Source organism: Chlamydotis macqueenii, chromosome 13 (assembly GCF_036417535.1).
Source record: "Chlamydotis macqueenii isolate bChlMac1 chromosome 13, bChlMac1.mat, whole genome shotgun sequence".
NCBI lineage: Eukaryota > Metazoa > Chordata > Aves > Otidiformes > Otididae > Chlamydotis > Chlamydotis macqueenii.
This window is the reverse complement of record NC_141568.1, coordinates 2,472,210-2,491,309: the sequence shown is the minus strand read 5'-3', so window position 1 is coordinate 2,491,309 and position 19,100 is coordinate 2,472,210. Positions and strand designations below refer to the sequence as shown.

Genomic DNA, 19,100 nt, shown 5'->3' with positions numbered 1-19,100 from the left:
CAAGGTTTCCAGCCAGACTGTTGCAGAAAAGTCATTCTTCCAGGCTTGGAAACCAGCAGACGAGAGCTAAAAATGCCTCCTGTTTAAAAATGCCGTGATTTTAAAATGAACCTGATTAATTTTGAATGCTTGGAGTCAGGTACCGCTGATGTAGATGAATGATCTGTGTTAACGTAGGCACGACTTGAAGACACAGGAGCTGGGCAGGATGGGCTTGGTGATGGTCTCAGAGGAGGCAACGCTGTGGTTTGGCGTCTGTCTGGTGAGACTGTGCAGGTTTTGCCTGTTTTGGGGTCTGGCTTTGGCATTGACTGAAAGCCTGACCGAGAAAGGATTTTTTTTTTCTTTTTTTTTTTTTTTTTTTTGGCAGGAGTTTGCAATAGTTACAGGAGAGTCTTCGTGCTAACTTGCCCCTGCAAGAAGCTGCTTAACTTGCAGTTAAAGTATTTGTTAACAAATGGGAATAACTTGGAGAGAAAAAAGGCACTTGAATGGCAAGTGTTTGTATTTTGGGGTTTGATACTGGCTTTTCAAAGGCAAATTTTACTCTTAGCACAGAGCAGAGCGTCGTGAATTTTCATGAATGGGTGAACAGCCAGAGCAAGGTCCCTAAGTTTGCAGATATTCACACCGAGATCATCACTAGAATGATTTGATTTCCTGCTCAGGGCACCACTTCGGGTCTGCAAGACGGTTCCCTGGGCTGAATAAGGGATTGATCATTTATTTCACAGGAAATAAATAAACCCTGCTCTCGCCTCATCCCGTCCTGCGCCAGCCCCGCTCCTCGTCCCACGTGGCTGAGCATCTCCCGCACCTTGCGAGGGGCGCGGCCCCCAAAACCCGGCGCCGGCACACGGCGCCGTCCGTGCGAGCCGGAGAATTGGCCCTCGCTCCCGCGAGCTCCGCTGAGAAATGGGGTGAGATCACAGAGTTTGCGATGAGGATTAGAGCGCTGGAGGATTAACGGACTAAGTATTAGCCCGATTTCACTCTGCTTTGTGAGAGGAGCACATTAGCCGTAATAAAGGAGCTGAGCGATATGTTAATGTGTTTCGCATCCCTCGTGCTAAAGCCTCATCCCAGTTTTGGCCCTGGTCGGTGGTTGAATCCGCAGGGATTCTGCTGCCCTGGCCCCGTTTCGGCCAGAGGATGATGCTCCCCTGGCTCCAGTGGACCCGGCGCTTCCCATTCCCAGGAATACTAGAAGTTTCCTTCTTTACTTCTTTCCTTTTGAGAAGCTGTATTTCCCCTGCCTCCGGGACCTGGCGCTTTAAGGAAAATCACAACCAGCCCGAGACGCATTATGAGTCCCATCAGAATTAGCGATGCCGAGACTTGATTGTCATAATGGTTTGGAGCATTTCTCCGAATGCTGGCTGGAAAAGGCAATTGCTAATGAACGCAAGCAGGGTGGGGGAAGCGGGAGATACAGAAGCAATGAGAGAAAGGAGGGAGGGGATGCTCAGGGCGAACTTGCATTTTCCTGCGTACGGTGGAGAGCAAATTGAGTTTTTCCCCCCTGGAAGCAAAGAGCCAAAATGTCTTGGAAGCCAGAATGTGGTCAAGGGTCTGGGGGAATTCTCCTCTCGCAGATGTTATCCGAGCTGTGATTTTTCTGGAGTGGCTTCTCCTGATGTATTCATCATTGGGCAGTCCCTGTGGAAAATGACTGAATTCCTGCAGCTGGGGTAATGTTCAGAGGTAGGACATGAGCTCTGGGGCCTCGCCCCGTTCCCTGCCCTGCCGTGGGTTTGCTGAAGGCTGTGCAAAGCCCCTCTGTGCCTGCGGCAGAGGGAGGCACACATCTCGGTCCGTTGGAGGAACTCATCCTCCGTCTCGCGCCGTGCCTCAGTTTCCCTTCCGTAAGAGCAGATAGCAGCAGTCTTTGCAATACCACGGCACATTAATGTTTGCCGGTGAGGGAAGCGGCTTTGTTCTGCTGATTTCTTGCTTGCAGAGTGTCTTTGGGGCAGGCATTGTGGCAATGGGGATAGAAAGGACTCCCCATATTTTGGAAGGGGCTCGTTTCCCCCAGATGATGCATTCTCGCCACACGCGAGCCTGCCTTTCAGATTATTTTCCTGATGGAGAGCAATCCCCGTTCTGGGCTATTTCAGCCAGAGTCACTTTACGCTGTTATTTGCCGCCAGCCCCGCGCCCCTCTCCACCCGCTCGCGAAGCGAGCTTCTGTGGTACCTCATCCAGACCCCGCAACTCCGCTGGTTTGTCTCCTTCGGCAGAGGGTTCCTGCCACTTTTAGCTGTGAAAAGTGCGAGCTGACCATGCTGCTATGAGCTGCAGACTCGTGATTTATTATTTCTTGAGCCCCAGCAACAGACGTAACGCTACCCAGCAGCCAGTCTTGTCCTCCTCCTGTCTCCTCGCTGCTCTTCTCCCTGTTTCCCCCTTCCCCTTCTCCCCTCCACGGATGCCTGGACCTCCCCGCGCCCGCCGTGTATGTGTGCATGCAGCCTCGCACTGAGCGATATGACTAACATCCGTCACGTGTTCCTGCCTGCGGATCCTATTTGCATACTCAAAAATCCATACTTTATTCCTTCCTCTGTGTAAGCAGTTACCAGAGCGTATTTTTGGCAAATAAGCAGCCGCAGCAGAAGCATCTGATGGTGTTTTTAGCACGGCTTGGGGATGGGCAGAGGCATGGAGAACCTTGGCAGGGCTGGAGCGGGGATGATTTGCCGCCGATGCCGTATCCGTGCGGCATGGCACACATGCGCCATCACCGATTCCCACCTTTCGCGGCGGGCGGCAAGCCCTAGCACCCGTGTGCGTGGGCCCGTACGTGCAGGTAGCACCTTTGGGGGGCACATTTTTACCAATGAGGTCCCCTGACTGCCGGACGTCAGCCGGGGCGGCCAACGAGGATGTCCCCATCATCCCACCATCAGGACTGAACTGGCATCCTCTAGTCCTCTTGTTTCTCTCATACATCTCTTGGGTGGTTGTTTCTGAGGTGCTAAACATGATTTTTGCATGAATCCTCCCTGGGTCTTTCCGATATCAAATAGCTGGCGAGTGAAAACTCGCTCCTTGTGTCGTAATTCAAGAGACCGGCCTAATTATTGCCATCAGATGTCTTTAATGAATACACCGCCGAGTTCAGAGATAAGAGGGGAGGTGAGCGTATCAGGAAGGATCCTTCGCGAGATAAACCGGCAATTTGCCAGGCCTGATGACTTCTGGTCCGTTTGGAAAAGGGGGACGGGCACTTGGGACGACGCAGACCTCGCTCCCAAATTTCACCGAGTGGCGAAGGCGAGCGGGGCGGCTTGGTCCACTGCTGTTGCCGAACACGGTCACCGCAGCAGGCGGATCTGGCTGTGATTCCAGGATGGGACAGAGGCCACAGGGAAATCTCCCTTTTTGAAGCCTGCTGCACCCATGTTCTGTGAAATCCTGGGTGGCTGCACCCGTGTCGCTGGTTATTTTAGCTAAACTGGGAACACCTTGCGTTGACCCATGATGGTGGGTGATTTGTGGGTTTTTTGACTCAGCGTTAGTGATGGATAAGCAATATTTTTCTAAGCTTTTGACTTTTTCCAGGATCATGTTGTGATAATCATATATATGTGTCCACCTGCCTCAAAATGCTTGACAGCATCCTAAATATCTGCTTGAATTTCTCCGTGCGAGGAACCGAAGTGGAGCACGGCAGGGCAGGTCGGTGCAGACCTCCCTGTGTGCTTTACACTGTCTGCTCGCCAAGGGCTTCATCCTGCAGGATACGGAACCAGCCAGCTCGGCTCGGGAAAAGCCTGCAAGCAGCCTTTAGTCCATAAAGCTTCTGCTTAATGGTGTTCCTGGGCTGGAGCCAGAGGGCTCAGCAGCCTGCAAAATGGCAGATCCATGGCGATGGGGAGAGGGAGGAAAGAAAATGCAGCCATTCCAACCCCAAAAGTCTTGCTTGGACTTGATGGACCAAGGCATGATCCTGCCTTGGGGCAAGGGAAGCCCCACGTACGTTGCTGGGCTGTGAGCAGCCCATCGTCCTCCCCTGGGGCTTCCCCTTCCATTGTTCAGAATCCTCCCATTGCTCCGGTGTGCCCTAAAGTCCTGCTTATTTGTCTGAAAGCTGGATTCCCCCAGGTGTCCTTGTTGCTCTTTGCCATCTCTCCATGCTTTCCACCCTGCAGCACTTCTCACCTTCACCTGCTGAGCGCAACGCTGTAGGCCGCCTCCATCTGGGCCAGAATGGCCATTTCTGAGGTGTTTCCGATCTCCTTTCCCTCTCCATTTCACTCTTAGATGCGAAAGGCGCCTGGTACAGAGACAAATGGCATCAATGAAGTGACTCTTCTTCTTCGCTGAGGTTTCAGCTCAGTGCCCTGCATGTGGCAAGAGCAAGCCATGAGTTGGTTGCCTCTTCCCAGCCATGGTGTAGACCTGGTCAGCAAGAGGGAGTATCTCCCTCATCAATCCTGGGCCCATGCGAGACCTGTCGCAGCAGCTCTACCCCAGGGAGATGAGATGGAGATGCGTCTTCTCCTTCTGCTCCCCGTGAAGATCCCCAAAAACTCTTTGGCAAAGCCAAGGAAATGGATGGAAAGCTGTCACTCTTCCTGGTGTCTGTAAAGCCTCAGATCCTCCCAGAGCACTTTGCAAACAGGAGCTGATGAGTCTTCCCAATACCCAGCTGAATTGCTGGAGCTCCCCATTTCCAGCAGGGAACACGGAGGCACAGAGGTTGCACCCACCCAGCATTGCGCGGGGTCCCGCTCACCTCCCCGTTTCTGCAAAGTGCAAACCAGGGTGAAGCCTGATTTTGGGGATTTTGGCATTATGGGGACAAGAGGAGCAGCCCTACAGGCTCTCTGCTCTCTTCCCAGAATGAGTTTGAGCCTCCTGAGCCAAATGCTGAGAAAGCGCTGAATAACTGCGACAAATGAGATTACTTTTTGGTGCTTGTCGTTTCTCAAAACATCTGATCTTCTGCTGGAGCATCAGGAGTGATGCTTTGGAGGCCTGTGACTTCCCGCTTTCTGCTCTCAGCCTGGCTGGCTCCAGCCAAAGGATGGGGCTCCACATGGTCCTCAAAGCAATGGAAATTCCTGCAGGAGTTTTAAAAGCTGTTTGGAAACAACCCAGCCTTGCTCCAAGGGGAGCCAGCCAAAAAAAAAAACCCACGCCAGGCTTAAGAACACAAGTGAGAGTGGCCAACAGCCGCATTGCCCATTTTCTTCTCTCCGTGTTTCCATCCTATCCCAAATTTCCTTGTCTTTCTCGCGAGCCCATTCCCTTTCTCCGTTTCCCATTCTCCACCTGCTGCGTCCAAAAGAGGAATATTCTTGCTGATCCGTCTTTTAGGATGCCTTCAGTTATTTTCTCTTAGCCTCATGTTATCTCCATATCTCTGCTCTGGTCCACACGCGTACATGTGGCCACATCCCCACCCTTCTTGGCATCGCCTTTACCTTGGCCAAATCCTTCTGGAGCAATTACATCAGGAGTCAAGAGATCTTCCCTGGGGTAAAGCCGTGGCGAGCAAGAGCACCACCCGCTTATTCCCTCAGGCTCTGATTTTGCAGCAAAATTCGCATTCTCAGGGCAGGATCGGGCCCTCATTTCAGCACGATCATGGTGGCGGCTGAGATTTCTTGCCTTGGCTGTCTCCTGTCATGGATCTGCTCTTGTCCACGACTTCACCCCGGCCCCAGCCCTGGCCGCACAGCTCGGCCGGCGCGATGCTGCCCCGAGCACGTAATGGAAGCTGCGTTTTCCCCGATGCAATCGCTCCATAAATCTCCTGCAATTAATGCTTTGGGAAGCATTTTGCAAATATTGGTAGTAAAGAAGGAGCTACAACGCAGAAATGGCTGCTGCTTCGCTTGTATTGCCATAGTAAGTCACAAATTACCTGGCTCAGGAGGATTTTCTTTCCGTGTCCAAGACTTTCTTGGCTGCTCTTTGTCCATTTTGCCCAGTGCAAAAGGGGCACACGGAAGTGGGATGGGTATTTGTGGCGTCTTGGAGGCATCTATAAGAGTGACCTGCATGGCTCGGGGGAAGAGGCTGGTGCATTTTCCTCCCCAACAATTCTCCTCTGTCAGGGCGGCTACAGCCCGTCCATCTTGGCACGTAAAGTGTAAAATCATGAAATCCTGTTTCCTCTGCAGGGAGAAAGAGTCCCCCAGCTCCTTGTGAGAGGAAGCTTCGCGCATATATCTGCAAATGTTAGGGGGTAGAGGTTAAGCTGAGCAGTGCAAGGGGAGGAGGTGACAGTGCTTAGCAATGCAGATCAGATGGCGCTGAGACCTTCCAGTATCTGTGGCCAAATCCTGGGATAGCGAGGGGTTTAAAACCTAGTGAAATCAGATGAAGGAAGGAGTGCTGTTTGGTTGAGGAAGGACAGATGAGCTCAGCTCCTTGGAAGGGTGCTTTTTGACCTGGTGGTGGCCAAGAAGGTGGCCAGATGTCTTGGTGGCCATCGGGGAGGTGACTGTGCCCTCCTAGGCAACCCGTGCTGCTGCCTCCAGTGAGGAAGCAACGACACCCATGGAAGCATACGTGGGGTTTGGGTTTTCCTCTCTGCTGGGAGTCGCTCCATGATGCTGGGAGGGGAGAAGCAGGACGAGCCGGCTGGGTGGGATGGCTTCTCAGGCTCTTGCATCCTCTGCCTACAGAAATCAGCCTTGCCAAGGAGATGCAGCAATTGCTCCTGGCAGCCGTGCGATTCTAGGAGTAGGTTTTAAGGCCATGCAGGGATGACAGCTTCCCGGGCACCTCTGCCTGGCTGGAGATACGCACAGGCGCTGGCTGCAGCTGTAACCTGCTGTGACCAATTTGCCGCCTCTGCTCCAGCTGAGACGCCTCGTCGCGCCCGTCCGAGAGCGCTTTCTTCTGCTCTTTGCCTCTGGTTTTCAGCAAAGGGCTGTGCTTGCTTTACAGTGCTTCGGTTTAATCCGTTGGTGTTTGGTTTGTTTTTTTTTTTGTCACCTGCAGATTTGCTGGGAGATGGAGAGGTCAAGGGACCTGCCTGGGGCCGGGGACCATGCCAAGGGGTTCAGCGAAGGGAAAGGGGGTTCAGGACTTGGGCGGGCTCTGACAAACCTCGTGCAGGACCTTCTCTCTGTCCTCCTGCCCGTGCTGGTGTCTTTCCCTGAAACCCATTGAATCCATCTCTAGAGGAAACAGGAGGCTGAGCTTGGGGCGAGGACACCCCAAGGCATCTTGCAGGGGGCTTGGGGCATTGGGGGAAACCTCTCTCACCCAGCTGGCACCCGTCACCCCCAGTAAGTCATCCTGCCGAGATGCTCTGGGAAGGAGCCAGAAAGGGGAGAAAGATGGTGCCAGGTCTGGAGGGGATGGGCAGGTGGCTTTGGGAGGTTCCCCCCCACCACTGGCACCGTTTCTGGGGTGCCGCTGGGCACGGGGAGGAGAGCTGTGGGTGCGTGGCATCGGTTGTTGCCCGTTCTTGGGGACACCAAAGTGGGCTGCAGCGGGGTGAGCCACGCTCACTGCTCACACCCAACCGCCGGACACGTCTGGTGTCTCCTCCGAGCTGTTTGCTGGTTGTCTCCCATCCTTCTCCCCGCCGGCACTGCCACCACCCCCTCGCCCTGCCCCGCCAGTGCCTGCCATAATCCCGGTGCCTAGCCTCCCTCCCCAGCGCTAATCCTATAAACCCTCAGTAAATCCTGCCTGCCCAGCCCTGCCTCTCCAAGTCCCATCTCCCAGGTGGTCTTCTTGGGGTCTCCCAGCTTGGGGCTGGTATTTTTTTGGGGATGCACAAGGCTGTCATCCAGATAATGTAGCACCTTGGGGGGTTATTTGCATCGGAGCACCGGGAAAGATGCCCAAGCCCCGGGGGATTTGTGCAAAGTGCTGGCGGCTATTAGATAAGATGGCTCATGCACCCCAAAATGCACCCCAAAATGTGCCCGGGTCCTGGATTCACGCTCCCGGTAAGCAGTTCCCGCACTCAGTATGAGCTGCTCCAGCGCGTACCCATCTCCAGAGCTCCCGCTGAGCACTGGGGACCGGGCGGTGGAAACCTCTCAGGGAGTCCTGGGGGTAGAATTGGGCTGAGGAAGGAAACGGAGGATGAGTAGTGTTGGGATCGCTCCTTGCAGCCAGGGCAGGGTTTATCTGGGCCGAGGATAGGGATGGCCAGCACAGCCCGTTTTAATAACCCGTTCCGCTGGGCTGTTGGAAAACGTTGAGAGGGAAAGTGCCGCAGCAAGACGGATAGGTCTTGGGGAATGATATTTTTGCAGTCAAAAGATCCATCTCGGGTGGACCTGACAGGTTGCTCATGTCTACGAATCACGACTTGATTGCTCCAGGCAAAAAGCATCCTGTGCAGAGAGGGGTGGAAAGCCTGTGTCAGACCGAGCCGGCGGTGATCGTCTGGGCTGGTTTCACCGGGGCCGTTGTGTTTTGGTTCCCACAGGGTTCACCCTTTCAGCAAATCTATTTTAAGACTGCCTTGGCGTGCGGGAGCGGGGTTGGTACGAAGGGAGGCCCCGTCCCGGTGTGGAGCCCTGCTCTTTGCGTTGCCTGCTGGGAGTGGGAGGCAGCAGGGCAGCCCCGGGACTGGGACCGACCGCAGCATCCCAGTAGCACCAGTACCAGGCAAGGAGCCATCGTCGGGGCTCATCGATCCACCCCGCGAGGGCTTAGGCGGGCGGTGGATCACTGCATCTCGAGCTAGGCCAGAAAAGATTAAGCCGACCTAAGAATAAAAACAAGCCCCACGGTTGAACTGACTGGGATAAAATGAGAAAGCGTGCCAATCGCCCAGCTCCGGGAGGGGAAGGGATTAGCAACCCGGGGCAGATTACCGCCACGCGTTTCAGCACGCAGGGCAAGCGTTCCGCTGCGGTTGTGCTTCCCGGGCTGGATGGGTTTCTTGTGCCTCCATTCCCCGTGCTGCGGCCAGGTCCCGTGTGTGTTTTGTCCCACTGACGACCAGTTAAGCAACTCCACGCGAATACAGGAGTTCAAACAGGGGCACATTTCCAAGGAGAACAACCAGAGGGATCTCTCCCCATGAGGCCTTTGTTTCCATAGAGCCGCTCTCTTCTGCTCCGTGCCGGATGAAAGGCGCAATGTATATAAATAAATGCACTGTAATAGACCATCCGCTGGTCGCTGTGCCGGCAGCACGGGCGGGATCCGAGTCTGCTCCCGGATAACAATTCCCCTGTCCCGTCTCCCCGTCCCTTCCCTTTCAAATTAGGGGTTGCTCCAAGGGGCAGTTCCTTGAAGCATCGCTCCCTGCGTGCCGGTGCCTTGGCTGGTTTCTAATATTTCCGCGCTGCAGCTGGAGTGCACACCTGCAATCCAGACAAAAATGTGATTTTTTTTTCCCCTCCCGCAACGTGACATTACAATTCTTGTCATGGAGGTGGGACTGGGATCCAGAGCTGCCCTTTGCTTTTCCCACTGAGAAGGGCTCACAGAGGAGTTTGATGCCATTAGCAGGATGCCGTGCCATGAACCCCCCCTCTTTGCTTGTGTCTCCTTTTCCCAGGGACATACCAGGGCCAGTGGGTCGGAGGGATGCGCCAGGGTTACGGCGTCCGGCAGAGCGTTCCCTACGGCATGGCTGCGGTTATCAGGTCACCCCTGAGGACGTCCATCAACTCCCTGCGCAGCGAGCACACCAATGGCACGGCGCTGCACCCCGACTCCTCGCCGGCGGTGGCCGGCAGCCCCGCTGTCTCCCGAGGTGGCTTCGTCCTCATGGCCCACAGCGATGCTGAGATCCTCAAGAGCAAGAAGAAGGGCATCTTCCGGCGGTCGCTGCTGAGTGGGCTCAAGCTCCGTAAGTCCGAGTCCAAGAGTTCCTTGGCCAGCCAACGGAGCAAGCAGAGCTCTTTCCGGAGCGAAGCTGGGATGAGCACGGTCAGCTCCACCGCCAGTGACATCAACTCCACCATCAGCCTGGGCGAGGGCGAAGCCGAGCTCTCTGTCATCGAAGACGACATCGACGCCACCACCACCGAGATCTACATTGGCGAGTGGAAGAACGACAAGCGGTCGGGCTTCGGGGTGAGCCAGCGCTCGGATGGGCTGAAGTACGAGGGAGAATGGGCCAACAACAAGCGCCACGGCTATGGCTGCATGACCTTCCCCGACGGCACCAAGGAGGAGGGCAAGTACAAGCAGAACGTCCTGGTCAGCGGCAAGAGGAAGAACCTCATCCCGCTGCGGGCCAGCAAGATCCGCGAGAAGGTGGATCGGGCCGTCGAGGCGGCCGAGCGGGCGGCCACCATCGCCAAGCAGAAAGCGGAGATCGCGGCATCCAGGTAAGGTGGTCCCCGTCCCGACGCGGCGTCTCAGCAGGCTGCGGTTTGATGGGAGAAGTGGGATGAGACTTTTTGTAATAGTAGACGCTCAGGGGTGGGTATTTTAGGGAAGCTGCTGGAGACAGGCAAGCTTTGTGGTGGGTGTCTGTCGGCGCAGGCGGTGGTCGGTGCTATCTGGACCCCAGAGCGGGAGCGGGCAGCATCCTGGAAAGCCAGGCCTCATGGGTGGTGTTCCAAACAGGGTGGACCCAAGCTGAATTGTCCTTCTGCTAATTCCAAGTAGGCTGTGGATGCACGACCCTCCCAAAACATCTGGTGAGGCTGTGCAGGGTCACCTGGCACGATGTGTTACGCAGGGTGATACCCTGAGCAGAAGATCTCCTGGGATGCTGTTTGCCCGCATCCTCTGTCTGACTTAGAGCCAAGAGGAACTGTCCCGGGGTTGGCCTGTGCCGTGAGGATTCCCAGCTATTTCTGTTCCCAAAAGAGGTTTTGAGTGGAAAAAGCAGTCAAATCACCGGCTGCAGCTGATGCTTGGGGAGGGTTTGCCCTGCCCGAGGCTCTGCTAGAAAGTGGCAGATCTGGGTGCCCAGATCATCCCTACAAACCTTGAGAAGCCCCCCCACACCCCGGGCTGGCTGTAGCCATCATGGAAGTGCTCAGTGGTTCAGAGCAGGGTCCTGATCCGGCTGAAAATCGACAGAAGGGAGCGGGGAAAGGGGTCGTGTCGAATTTAGGTCGAAACTAATTTAGGTCCAGCTCCCAGCTCAAAGCAGGGCCAGCTCAAGCACCTTGGGGCTTCGTTCCCTGCAGCGAGCGCCCAACGAAGAGGTGAGCCCAGGAGCAAAGGCTCCTCTGCTGAGTTCAGGGCCCTCTGTGTCACTTTTTTGGGGAGGGTTTATTACGGCACGGTCGTTCCTTTCTGCTTTCTGAGTGAGCGCTACGCATAGCAGCCAGGCTGAGGAAAAAGGGCTGGGGTGAGGGGAAAAACCCGGGTGCCCCCTCAGTGGCCTGTGCCGGATTAATTGGGTTTGGATCATTTGTATGCAGAGTCACACTGAAAATGGGTATCAGCACGTCTGCCGGTGACATCTCCGCAGTGTGGATGAGACTGCCAGGCCTGCTTTGGGTTTGATGATGTTTTCGAGCTGATGTTGTACCAAATTGTCAAAGCTTTGAGGAAAAAAAAATTAAAAATTCCCACTAGATTGCCAGGTAGGAAGCAGACTGCAGAGCAGTGGAAAGGCCAGATCTTTCCCTGTGATCTGAGGATGTGAATGCCGCGATACAAAGGCCCGAATCCTGGAAATGTGGAGCTCCAGTCTGCCGTGGGATGCTGGGTCTGAGAACCTGAGCATCCTCTGTCCCCAGGCGGTGAAGGTCCTAGAAATCCGTGAGAGTGGGAGTTGGGAGAGATATGACCCCCCCATGTTGGAAATACTTTAATGAGCTCTTGGCTTATAATGTTCCACCTTCTAATTATGAGAGAGAAGGAAAAAAATCTAATTAGACAGCAATGCCAGGGCAGGAATACCTTCCTCCCCCGTACCAGCCGGAGTAACGTGGTCCTGAGGATTTTGGGAGAGCAGCAGCAGTGCTGGGAGGGAGGATGCAGCCCATGACCACGCGTGTGCGTGGAGGAGGAGAGAAGCTGTGGGATTTGGAGACCACCCAGAGGACCCCTTCAATCATCAGTGAAGATGCCAAGAAATAAATGAGCTGGATTGCACGGCTCCGAGGATGCTCCCGTGGAGACTGAACCTGGTCCCACCAGAAAACTCTCTGTCAGCAACCTGACATCTCCGTCCCGCCGCCCGGCTCCCTTCACCGTTTGCGCTCGCTCTTTACTGGCCTGTCCTTGACACGTGGAAGAACGCAAGTGCCGGGTACCCGGGGCTTGGCTCTTTTTGCGGCACAGCCATCGCCTCCGGTGCACGAGGTGTAGTGAAAAGCCCTGTATTGATCCGCCGCGCAGCCCATCTCTCGCTGCGCCAGCCGGGGACCGGCAGACCCCACCGTGACGGGCGCTCGTGCGTTAGCGCTCGGTTACCGACCGCCAATGACATCCGCCGTCCCTGGGTTAATGGTTTGTGCTGAGGCCCCAAAACCCATCAACGACGAGCCAAACCGTTCGGCTACGGGGTGGGTGGGAGGATTTTGGCTTTGCCGGGGACGCGGAGCAGGTGGGATTTGGTCTTGGCGGGTGTCTTGGGTTTGCAATTTGGCCGCAGGCAGGAGAGACCCAAGGACCTCAAAGTGCCAGCGAGAAGAGCTGCGTTCTCTGGAACCCGCCATCCTCCAGCTCCAGCTCTTCCCCTTCGCGAGGGTTTTTGCAGGGACAATCTCTCAGCTGCATCGCGGCACGCGGAACCAGAAGAGAGCAAGGTTTTACAAACCTAGAACCAGCTAGGAGAGCTTTCCTATAATTAGTCCGATTAATTTTAACGCTTCTAAATGAATAAACACTCCCCTGCAGTGCCCACACCAAATTGCATCGGCCAAATGGAAAAAAAAAAAAATGCACAAAACAGGCGGTGGGCGCATAGGCGGAGGAATCCTGATGCTCGTTTCGGGGCTCAGAGGTGCAATATCCCCCCTCTAATGCCAACCTGAGCTCTGGCTTACCAGCACCCAGGGATTTTACACCAGCACTGGTGTGCGTGCCTGTGTATTCTCTTCTGTCTAATAATATGGCTGAGTTCACTCTGCAGCCTTTCCCTTGGTGGGGGAAAATATGTGCCCACCCACGTATTTCATTAAATTTGTAAGAATTCAGTATTTTTGAAAACTCTGCCGCTCTGTCAGATTTGGTTGGAATTGGCCAACACGTTCAGAAGTTATTAGTGTGGGAGTGATGGCATATAGATATATAAACAGCACAATCACATCAGCAAGCCCCATTTCCTGAGGAAAGTAGGCTAAAAACGTAGCGTACTGGAGACAAGTAAATTGGATTCTCAAAGTTGTTTCAGTCTGAGCAGAGTACAATGGTATCTGTGGCACAGAAAAGTAAGCTCATTTAAGGAATAGTTTTGAGGCTCCGTAGATGATTCTCCTAAATTTGCTTCGATGCAATTAAAATGGAATAACACTTTCTTTCCTCTTATGTCTCCCATTCGCGGAAATAGTTTGTGTAAAGTCAACGGGCAAGAAGGGCTGGGAGTCAGATCTGAAAAAATACCGTTGGTGTCAGCTACCGGTTCTCAGAGCAGCCAGGGAGGGAGCCCTTTTTCAGCCTGTTTGGGATGAAGGTGCGGAGCATCCTCGTTGTGCTATGGGGTGCTTCGTTCCCCTCTCGTATGAGCCAAGAGCCGTCGCTCTTTCTGCTTCTACCCTGGAAAGGTGAAAGATGCGCTGGAGGCACCGGCTCCCATCTCGTTAAGTGATAATGTTGATACCTAAGGCAAATTGTCCATAGGCACTGGTGTGTTATGGTCCTCTGAAATGCAATATACAGGCAAGAGAGGTGGGCCAGAAAGCTCATCCTCACCCCTTGGCTTTCGCCACAGCCTCTGGACACGGAGGATGGATGGACGTGGAGCATCGGGGCGCGCTCAGGACCGCCAAAGCAGACAGATCCTAGTTGTCTCCAGGATTTCCTTCCACTACCACAGTTCAAGGTTCTGTAATTCGTGGCTGGCCTACTTATGAGAGGAAGGGTGCTAGGGATATGAGTCCCGGAGATGGGCGGCATTTGGGAAGCACTCGGCTCCTCTCCAGTGCCAGGTTCATGGGTCCCCGTTGTTCAGCACCTTGAATGAGCGCTCCTCAGAGCAGCCGATGCCCTGGCACGCCGGGGGGATGCTGTGCTCAGGTTAGTCCTAAGTAATGCACTTCCAGGCGTAATTACAGCCGAGCCTTTCACCAATGACGAGAAAAATATAATTAAGCTTGATAGTCTCAGGAGGAGTTGGGCTACAAATTAGCACGGTGTCGTTCCACTTCAGAAACGGAAACGGGAGAAAAAAAAAAATGAGAAAGGAAGTGGATAAAGACAACCTGGTAAAGGAAATTGTTTGGACTCGGCACGGATGCTCCTTCAGGATGCTGCAGTGAGGGCAAAGCATCCGTCCGCGTTTGACGTACAACGGGGAGCAGGAAGGCGAGAAAAGCCCCGGAGAGCTGAACAGCAAAGTGCAGAAGGCTGTTTGAGCCGAACAGGTATTTTCTTCAGAAAAATGGAAATGCAGCCCAGGCAAAACCCGCAGAAAAGAATAGATTCTGCAGTTCTCATCCCAGACATTTTAAGTTGCGGTAATGTCACTACCGGCAGTACGCCGAGCCATGATAATGCTGCTTAATGCTCTCTCAGGCCAGTGCCTGCAGCTTTTGCACTTAGCCGTGCCTGATTTCGGGTTTCTGCCGGCTTTTCTGCTGCCGAGGGGAGGTGGCTGTGGGGCCCCCGCATTCGCCTGGCCCCGGTCCCCGCCTCGTGCTGCCGGAGGGGCTTTCGCTGCGGATGGAGAAGGGAGAGGAGGAGGGATGGGGTTGAAGGGGAACGCCCCAAAAGGGTTACGTGTCCCCTTCCTCGGGTCGGGATGGCAGCGAACTGAAGCCGAAAGGGGTGATGGCTGAACTGGCTGCAAGGACGGGGCTGAGCGAGCGCGTCAGGGATCAGACCAAGTGTGCTGGGGACTCCTGCTACCTTGTCCAGCCCCTCTTTGGGCACCTCTGGGTCCAGGTGGGGGTTTCTCTACTTGTGTCCCTTTCCCTGCTGAGGCTGTGCAAGCGTTCAGCATCCGCAGCTCCCCACGGCACGGCGTTTGGGGAGGTGGCAAGAAGCCACCTCTACCCATTAGTTGGGGACCGATGGGGTCACTGGCGGCATCGCCCGGTACCCGCTGGGCCTCCTGCACCCTCTGTCTCTTCCCAGTCTCTCCAGCCTTTCCTTGAGGGGTGCAGAGGACAGGGCAACAGGGTGAAAAGCACAGAGGGGATGGATGGAGGGGACTTTACCACTGCCAGAGAGCTGAGCGGGGCTGTGGCAGAGCATCTTTTCCCTCAGCCACCTCCCTCCCCTCCTCCTGCCCTCCCGCGTGTTGACAGGGGTCAGGCGATACCGCGGTGGCAGAGATTAGGATCAGCTGTTCTTCCTCCCGTTGGCATGTCGCTGTCAGCCGGGATGAGACGGGTACCTCTGACTCACGCCAAGCACGATTTCCACCTCTAGTCCAGGACGCTCGAGGAACCGTGCGGATCCCCGGGTGGCATCCCGCAGCATCGCGTCCTTACCCATTGCCGGCCCTTGCGGGACCTGCGCTGTGGCTTTTTAAGTCCTCCTGCAATGCCAGTTTAATAACTTCCTGCTCAGACAGGACTTACGGCGTTAAGCCCTTTCTGCGGCCGTGTCAAAAGTCAGGACTGGCTGGCACGCCAGCCCTGCGTGTCCCCAACTGCCACCCCGCTGCCACGCAAGGGCGGAGGAGCACGTCCGTGCGCAGGCATGAACAGGCTGGAAAATTAAGTGCCTTTCATAGGAATGATGCTTTACAATGTAACCCAACTGGAAAAACCTCGGTAAAGTCTGTTTTAGCTTCTAGGAGAGCAGCTTAGCATGGGTTTATGCTAGTCCCTCTCCTTCCATTGCTCTCCCATCCTTCAGCCACAACGGCCGCTCCCGATTCGGCGGCTGCCACCGCCTTCCCTGTACCCTGAGCCAAATATGAGCTAAAACACCCCGACACCCGAATTATGCATTTGTTTGTATAATCATTTCCACCGTTGCTAGGTCGGGATGAAGTAACATGGGCAGAGAGCGATTCACAGCCGGTTGGATTTGCCGCCGTCCCGTCCAGCTCTGCCCTCCTCCCTGCGCTCCTTGGGGAAGGTGTCCGAAATCCACGCGGACCCAGCAGACGCGGCAAAGCGCGGCCGGAGAGGCTGGTTTGGCTGTAGAGTGAAGCAGGAGAGGGGTTTGGAGATGCAGGAGGAAGCAAAACACCCAGCGGCAGAGGCGGGATGGGAGAGCCGTGCGGATGCCGGAGCGCGATGTGCCGGTGCCGGCTCCGCGGTCGCTTTTGCAGCAGGACCGGATGGGAACAGACAGGGATGGCACCGGCTGGCGGCGAGCAGGGAAGGATGGCCGGGTGATTCACTCCTGGCAGCCACCGCTTCCACGGGAAGGGGCTGCCCCGGAGAGCTGGGCAGGAGGTGTGGGGCGGCATGGGGGGCCGAAGGGGAGGCTGCCTCCTCTTCCTCTTCTCCAGCATCACGCAGCAGCCCAGATCACCTGCCTGGTTTCTAATCCAAGCCTTTTTACCAGCTTAGTGCATGGGCTGAGCTGAAGAAGAGGATGGTGAAGCCTCTTCTTCACGCTGATGCCTGCTAGCTTTCGGGTGGAGCAGCCCTTCGTCAGATGGGGAGGGAAAAAAAAGAAAAAGCCAAGAGCAACAACAAAAAGCTTGCCCCTGATTTTCCTTTCTGCTGCTTTTCCTACTCAACGAGCAGAAACTGCAGCATTGCTTTTGTCAGCGATCTTCGGGAGGGAAGGGAGAGATCCTCCCCCAGCCTGCGCAGCTGCCTGGCTCACAGCCCCGTCCCTCTCCTCCATCCTCATCCTCACCCTCCGCGGGGTGCAAGGAGACTGGTGGGGGGCACACACAAACCTGCAGCCAGGCCCAAGGACCAGATGCGAGGGATGCTGGCTGTAGCACCCCAATGCCAACACGTCCCACCGCCCCAACCCCGCGGCCGTGTCGGTGGGAGCTGCCGTGTCCCTGCACACCAAAGCTTTGACAGCAGAGGGGAACCGAGGGGAAGGTTTGGGGTCCCTATGCTATAGCTACGCTGCCTTCCCATCTCGCGAGAGAGGCGTGCATGCTTTTTTTCCTCTCCCAGCTCCCGTTTTGGGTTTCCTGGCATGTGTTCCTCCGGCTGCGCTGCTCCCACCCCAGCCAGCCACCCACCCGCTTCCCTGCAGCAACAGCCCCAACACCCCCAGGCTCCTGTCTCCCCCCCCAAAGCCCCTTCCTCCCTGGAGAGAGGTGAAAGCAATATCAGGAGCACAACTGCGATGAAAATGCAGAGCTGGGCAAAAATATTGAGTATTTCCCTTGCTGGTGTTCATGAGCATCACTTCCCCCCACAGCCAGAGACTGGGATGCTGGGGGGACCGGCACCACCATGGGGGGAGCGCGGTGGCCAGGCTGGGGGCTCCCCATCCCTCAGTGCTCTTGCAATAATTTTGAAAAACCTCGAGCAATGAGGTTTTTGTCACCTCCTCCACGCAGGACAAATGACAAGCTGTCCTGGCTTCCTAATCCAGGAAATTAAAGGATTTGACCATAGACCCTGCTAAGCGAATTCCCCCCCTGAAAATCCCAGGGGGATTTAACCCATGGATCCGACTGATTATCCCTTTAAAGTTGTGACTAAGAAAGGTCCCCATTCTTCAGGGTGCTGAGCACCCTACAATCCCATCGCAGCGGTGACGCGGCTGTGCCCAGCGCTCAGCCTGCCGTCTGGTGAGACCTTTTCCGTTTTATCCCACCGCCGCAGCAACTACAGCCCGAATCCGCCCCATCCCGTCCCCGTGTGTCACCCTCCAGGGACATGGCACGTTATCTGGGGATTGCTGGTTTTCCCAATTCGGCATCAGAAGCAGCCCGTGTGGGAAATGGGCTGGGTGCACCCCGATGGGAGCCGGGTGGGCTCCGTGCTGGCGGCGCTGGCTCCCGTCCCTGGACCTCGATGGCAGAGGGGAGCACAGGACCAGGCCATATAGCTTGGATAAATCAATTCTGCTCAATTAAAGCATGTCTGGTGTCCATCCCCAAAGCCAAACCTGCTGGAGATGGTGATCCCAAGCAAGGCAGGGTCAGGAGACACTCTGCCACGAAGCATCTTCGTGAGCCGCGATGGCTCGGTGGCTGCAGCCGTCTCTCCGTTATCCGGCTGTGTCTCTCTCTGCTCTGTCTCATCCCCATAGCACGGAGGTGAAACATAAATAATTAAAAGCCCAGATTCTCTCCTGGCAGCGCCGGGCTCCGAGTCCCTTCCCCTGTTGTGCTGCTGGCTGCTTCAGTGGAAATTTTCATGGGCTTTGCTTTGGAGGCAGCGCAGACCTGCAAACCCCAGGGCCAGCTACCGGCCTTGGGCCACGGCAGCGTTTGGGGACTGGAAAGGGCTCCCGCCAGCCCAGCGCATCCCCCAGGGCAGCATCCCATCCCGGGGATCCCGTGGGATGCTCAGGGTGCACGGAGACGAGCAGCACCCACCAGCTGAGGACCAAAGCCGGATGCAGACCCAGCAGCTCACGCGTGGGCTCATCTTGAGATGCCTCGCGAACAGTGGGAGATTTGGGGGTGCAGGCTGGCTTTTGGGCTCCTAGGGTCTTAAAAACCCCCAGGTGACAGGGAGGGGAAACCCATGCAGGCGGCGGGGATCAGGGAAGCAGCTCCTCCTTGGTGGGCTCTGAAGTTTGAGGCAGGCAGGAGCTGCTCGTTGCTGTGGCAACTGGGATGATATAGACTTTCTTTTCCCCCCCACAGTCCGCAGGGCTGCGGCCGGCACTGGCACCGCAGAGGGGTCTGCCCACCGCTGCCTGGGCACCCAGGGCTGAGCAGAGCCCTGGAGACACCCCCAGCCCCAGGCCCTCCTGCCTGCACCCCCCGTGGCTGTGGAGGTTATGGGAGACGGGATGACGTGTGCCACGGGGCCGGGTCAGCCCCAGGAAAAGCTCAAAACGATGAGAAATTTCACCAAACGCTCCTGGCCCCTCCATCCATCGGAGCTGCAGAGGCGCTGAACAGATTTCTGCAGCGTTTTAGCATCCGATGTCGCTTTTGGTCGGGCTGATTTGGTGGGTGCTGTTTCCAGCTGTGATTG

General features: G+C 55.8%; 1 protein-coding gene across 3 annotated transcripts in view; it reads left to right on the top strand.

The window, feature by feature from the left end:
* The window catches only part of JPH3 (junctophilin 3), a 51,018-nt gene that overhangs the window by 6,121 nt on the left and 25,797 nt on the right, over positions 1–19,100 (top strand). For all 3 annotated transcript variants that reach the window (XM_086757757.1, XM_086757758.1, XM_086757756.1), the window contains one exon: positions 9,497–10,274. In XM_086757757.1, the coding sequence (XP_086613883.1) occupies positions 9,497–10,274 (778 nt within the window). The remainder of the gene's footprint in view (positions 1–9,496; positions 10,275–19,100) is intronic.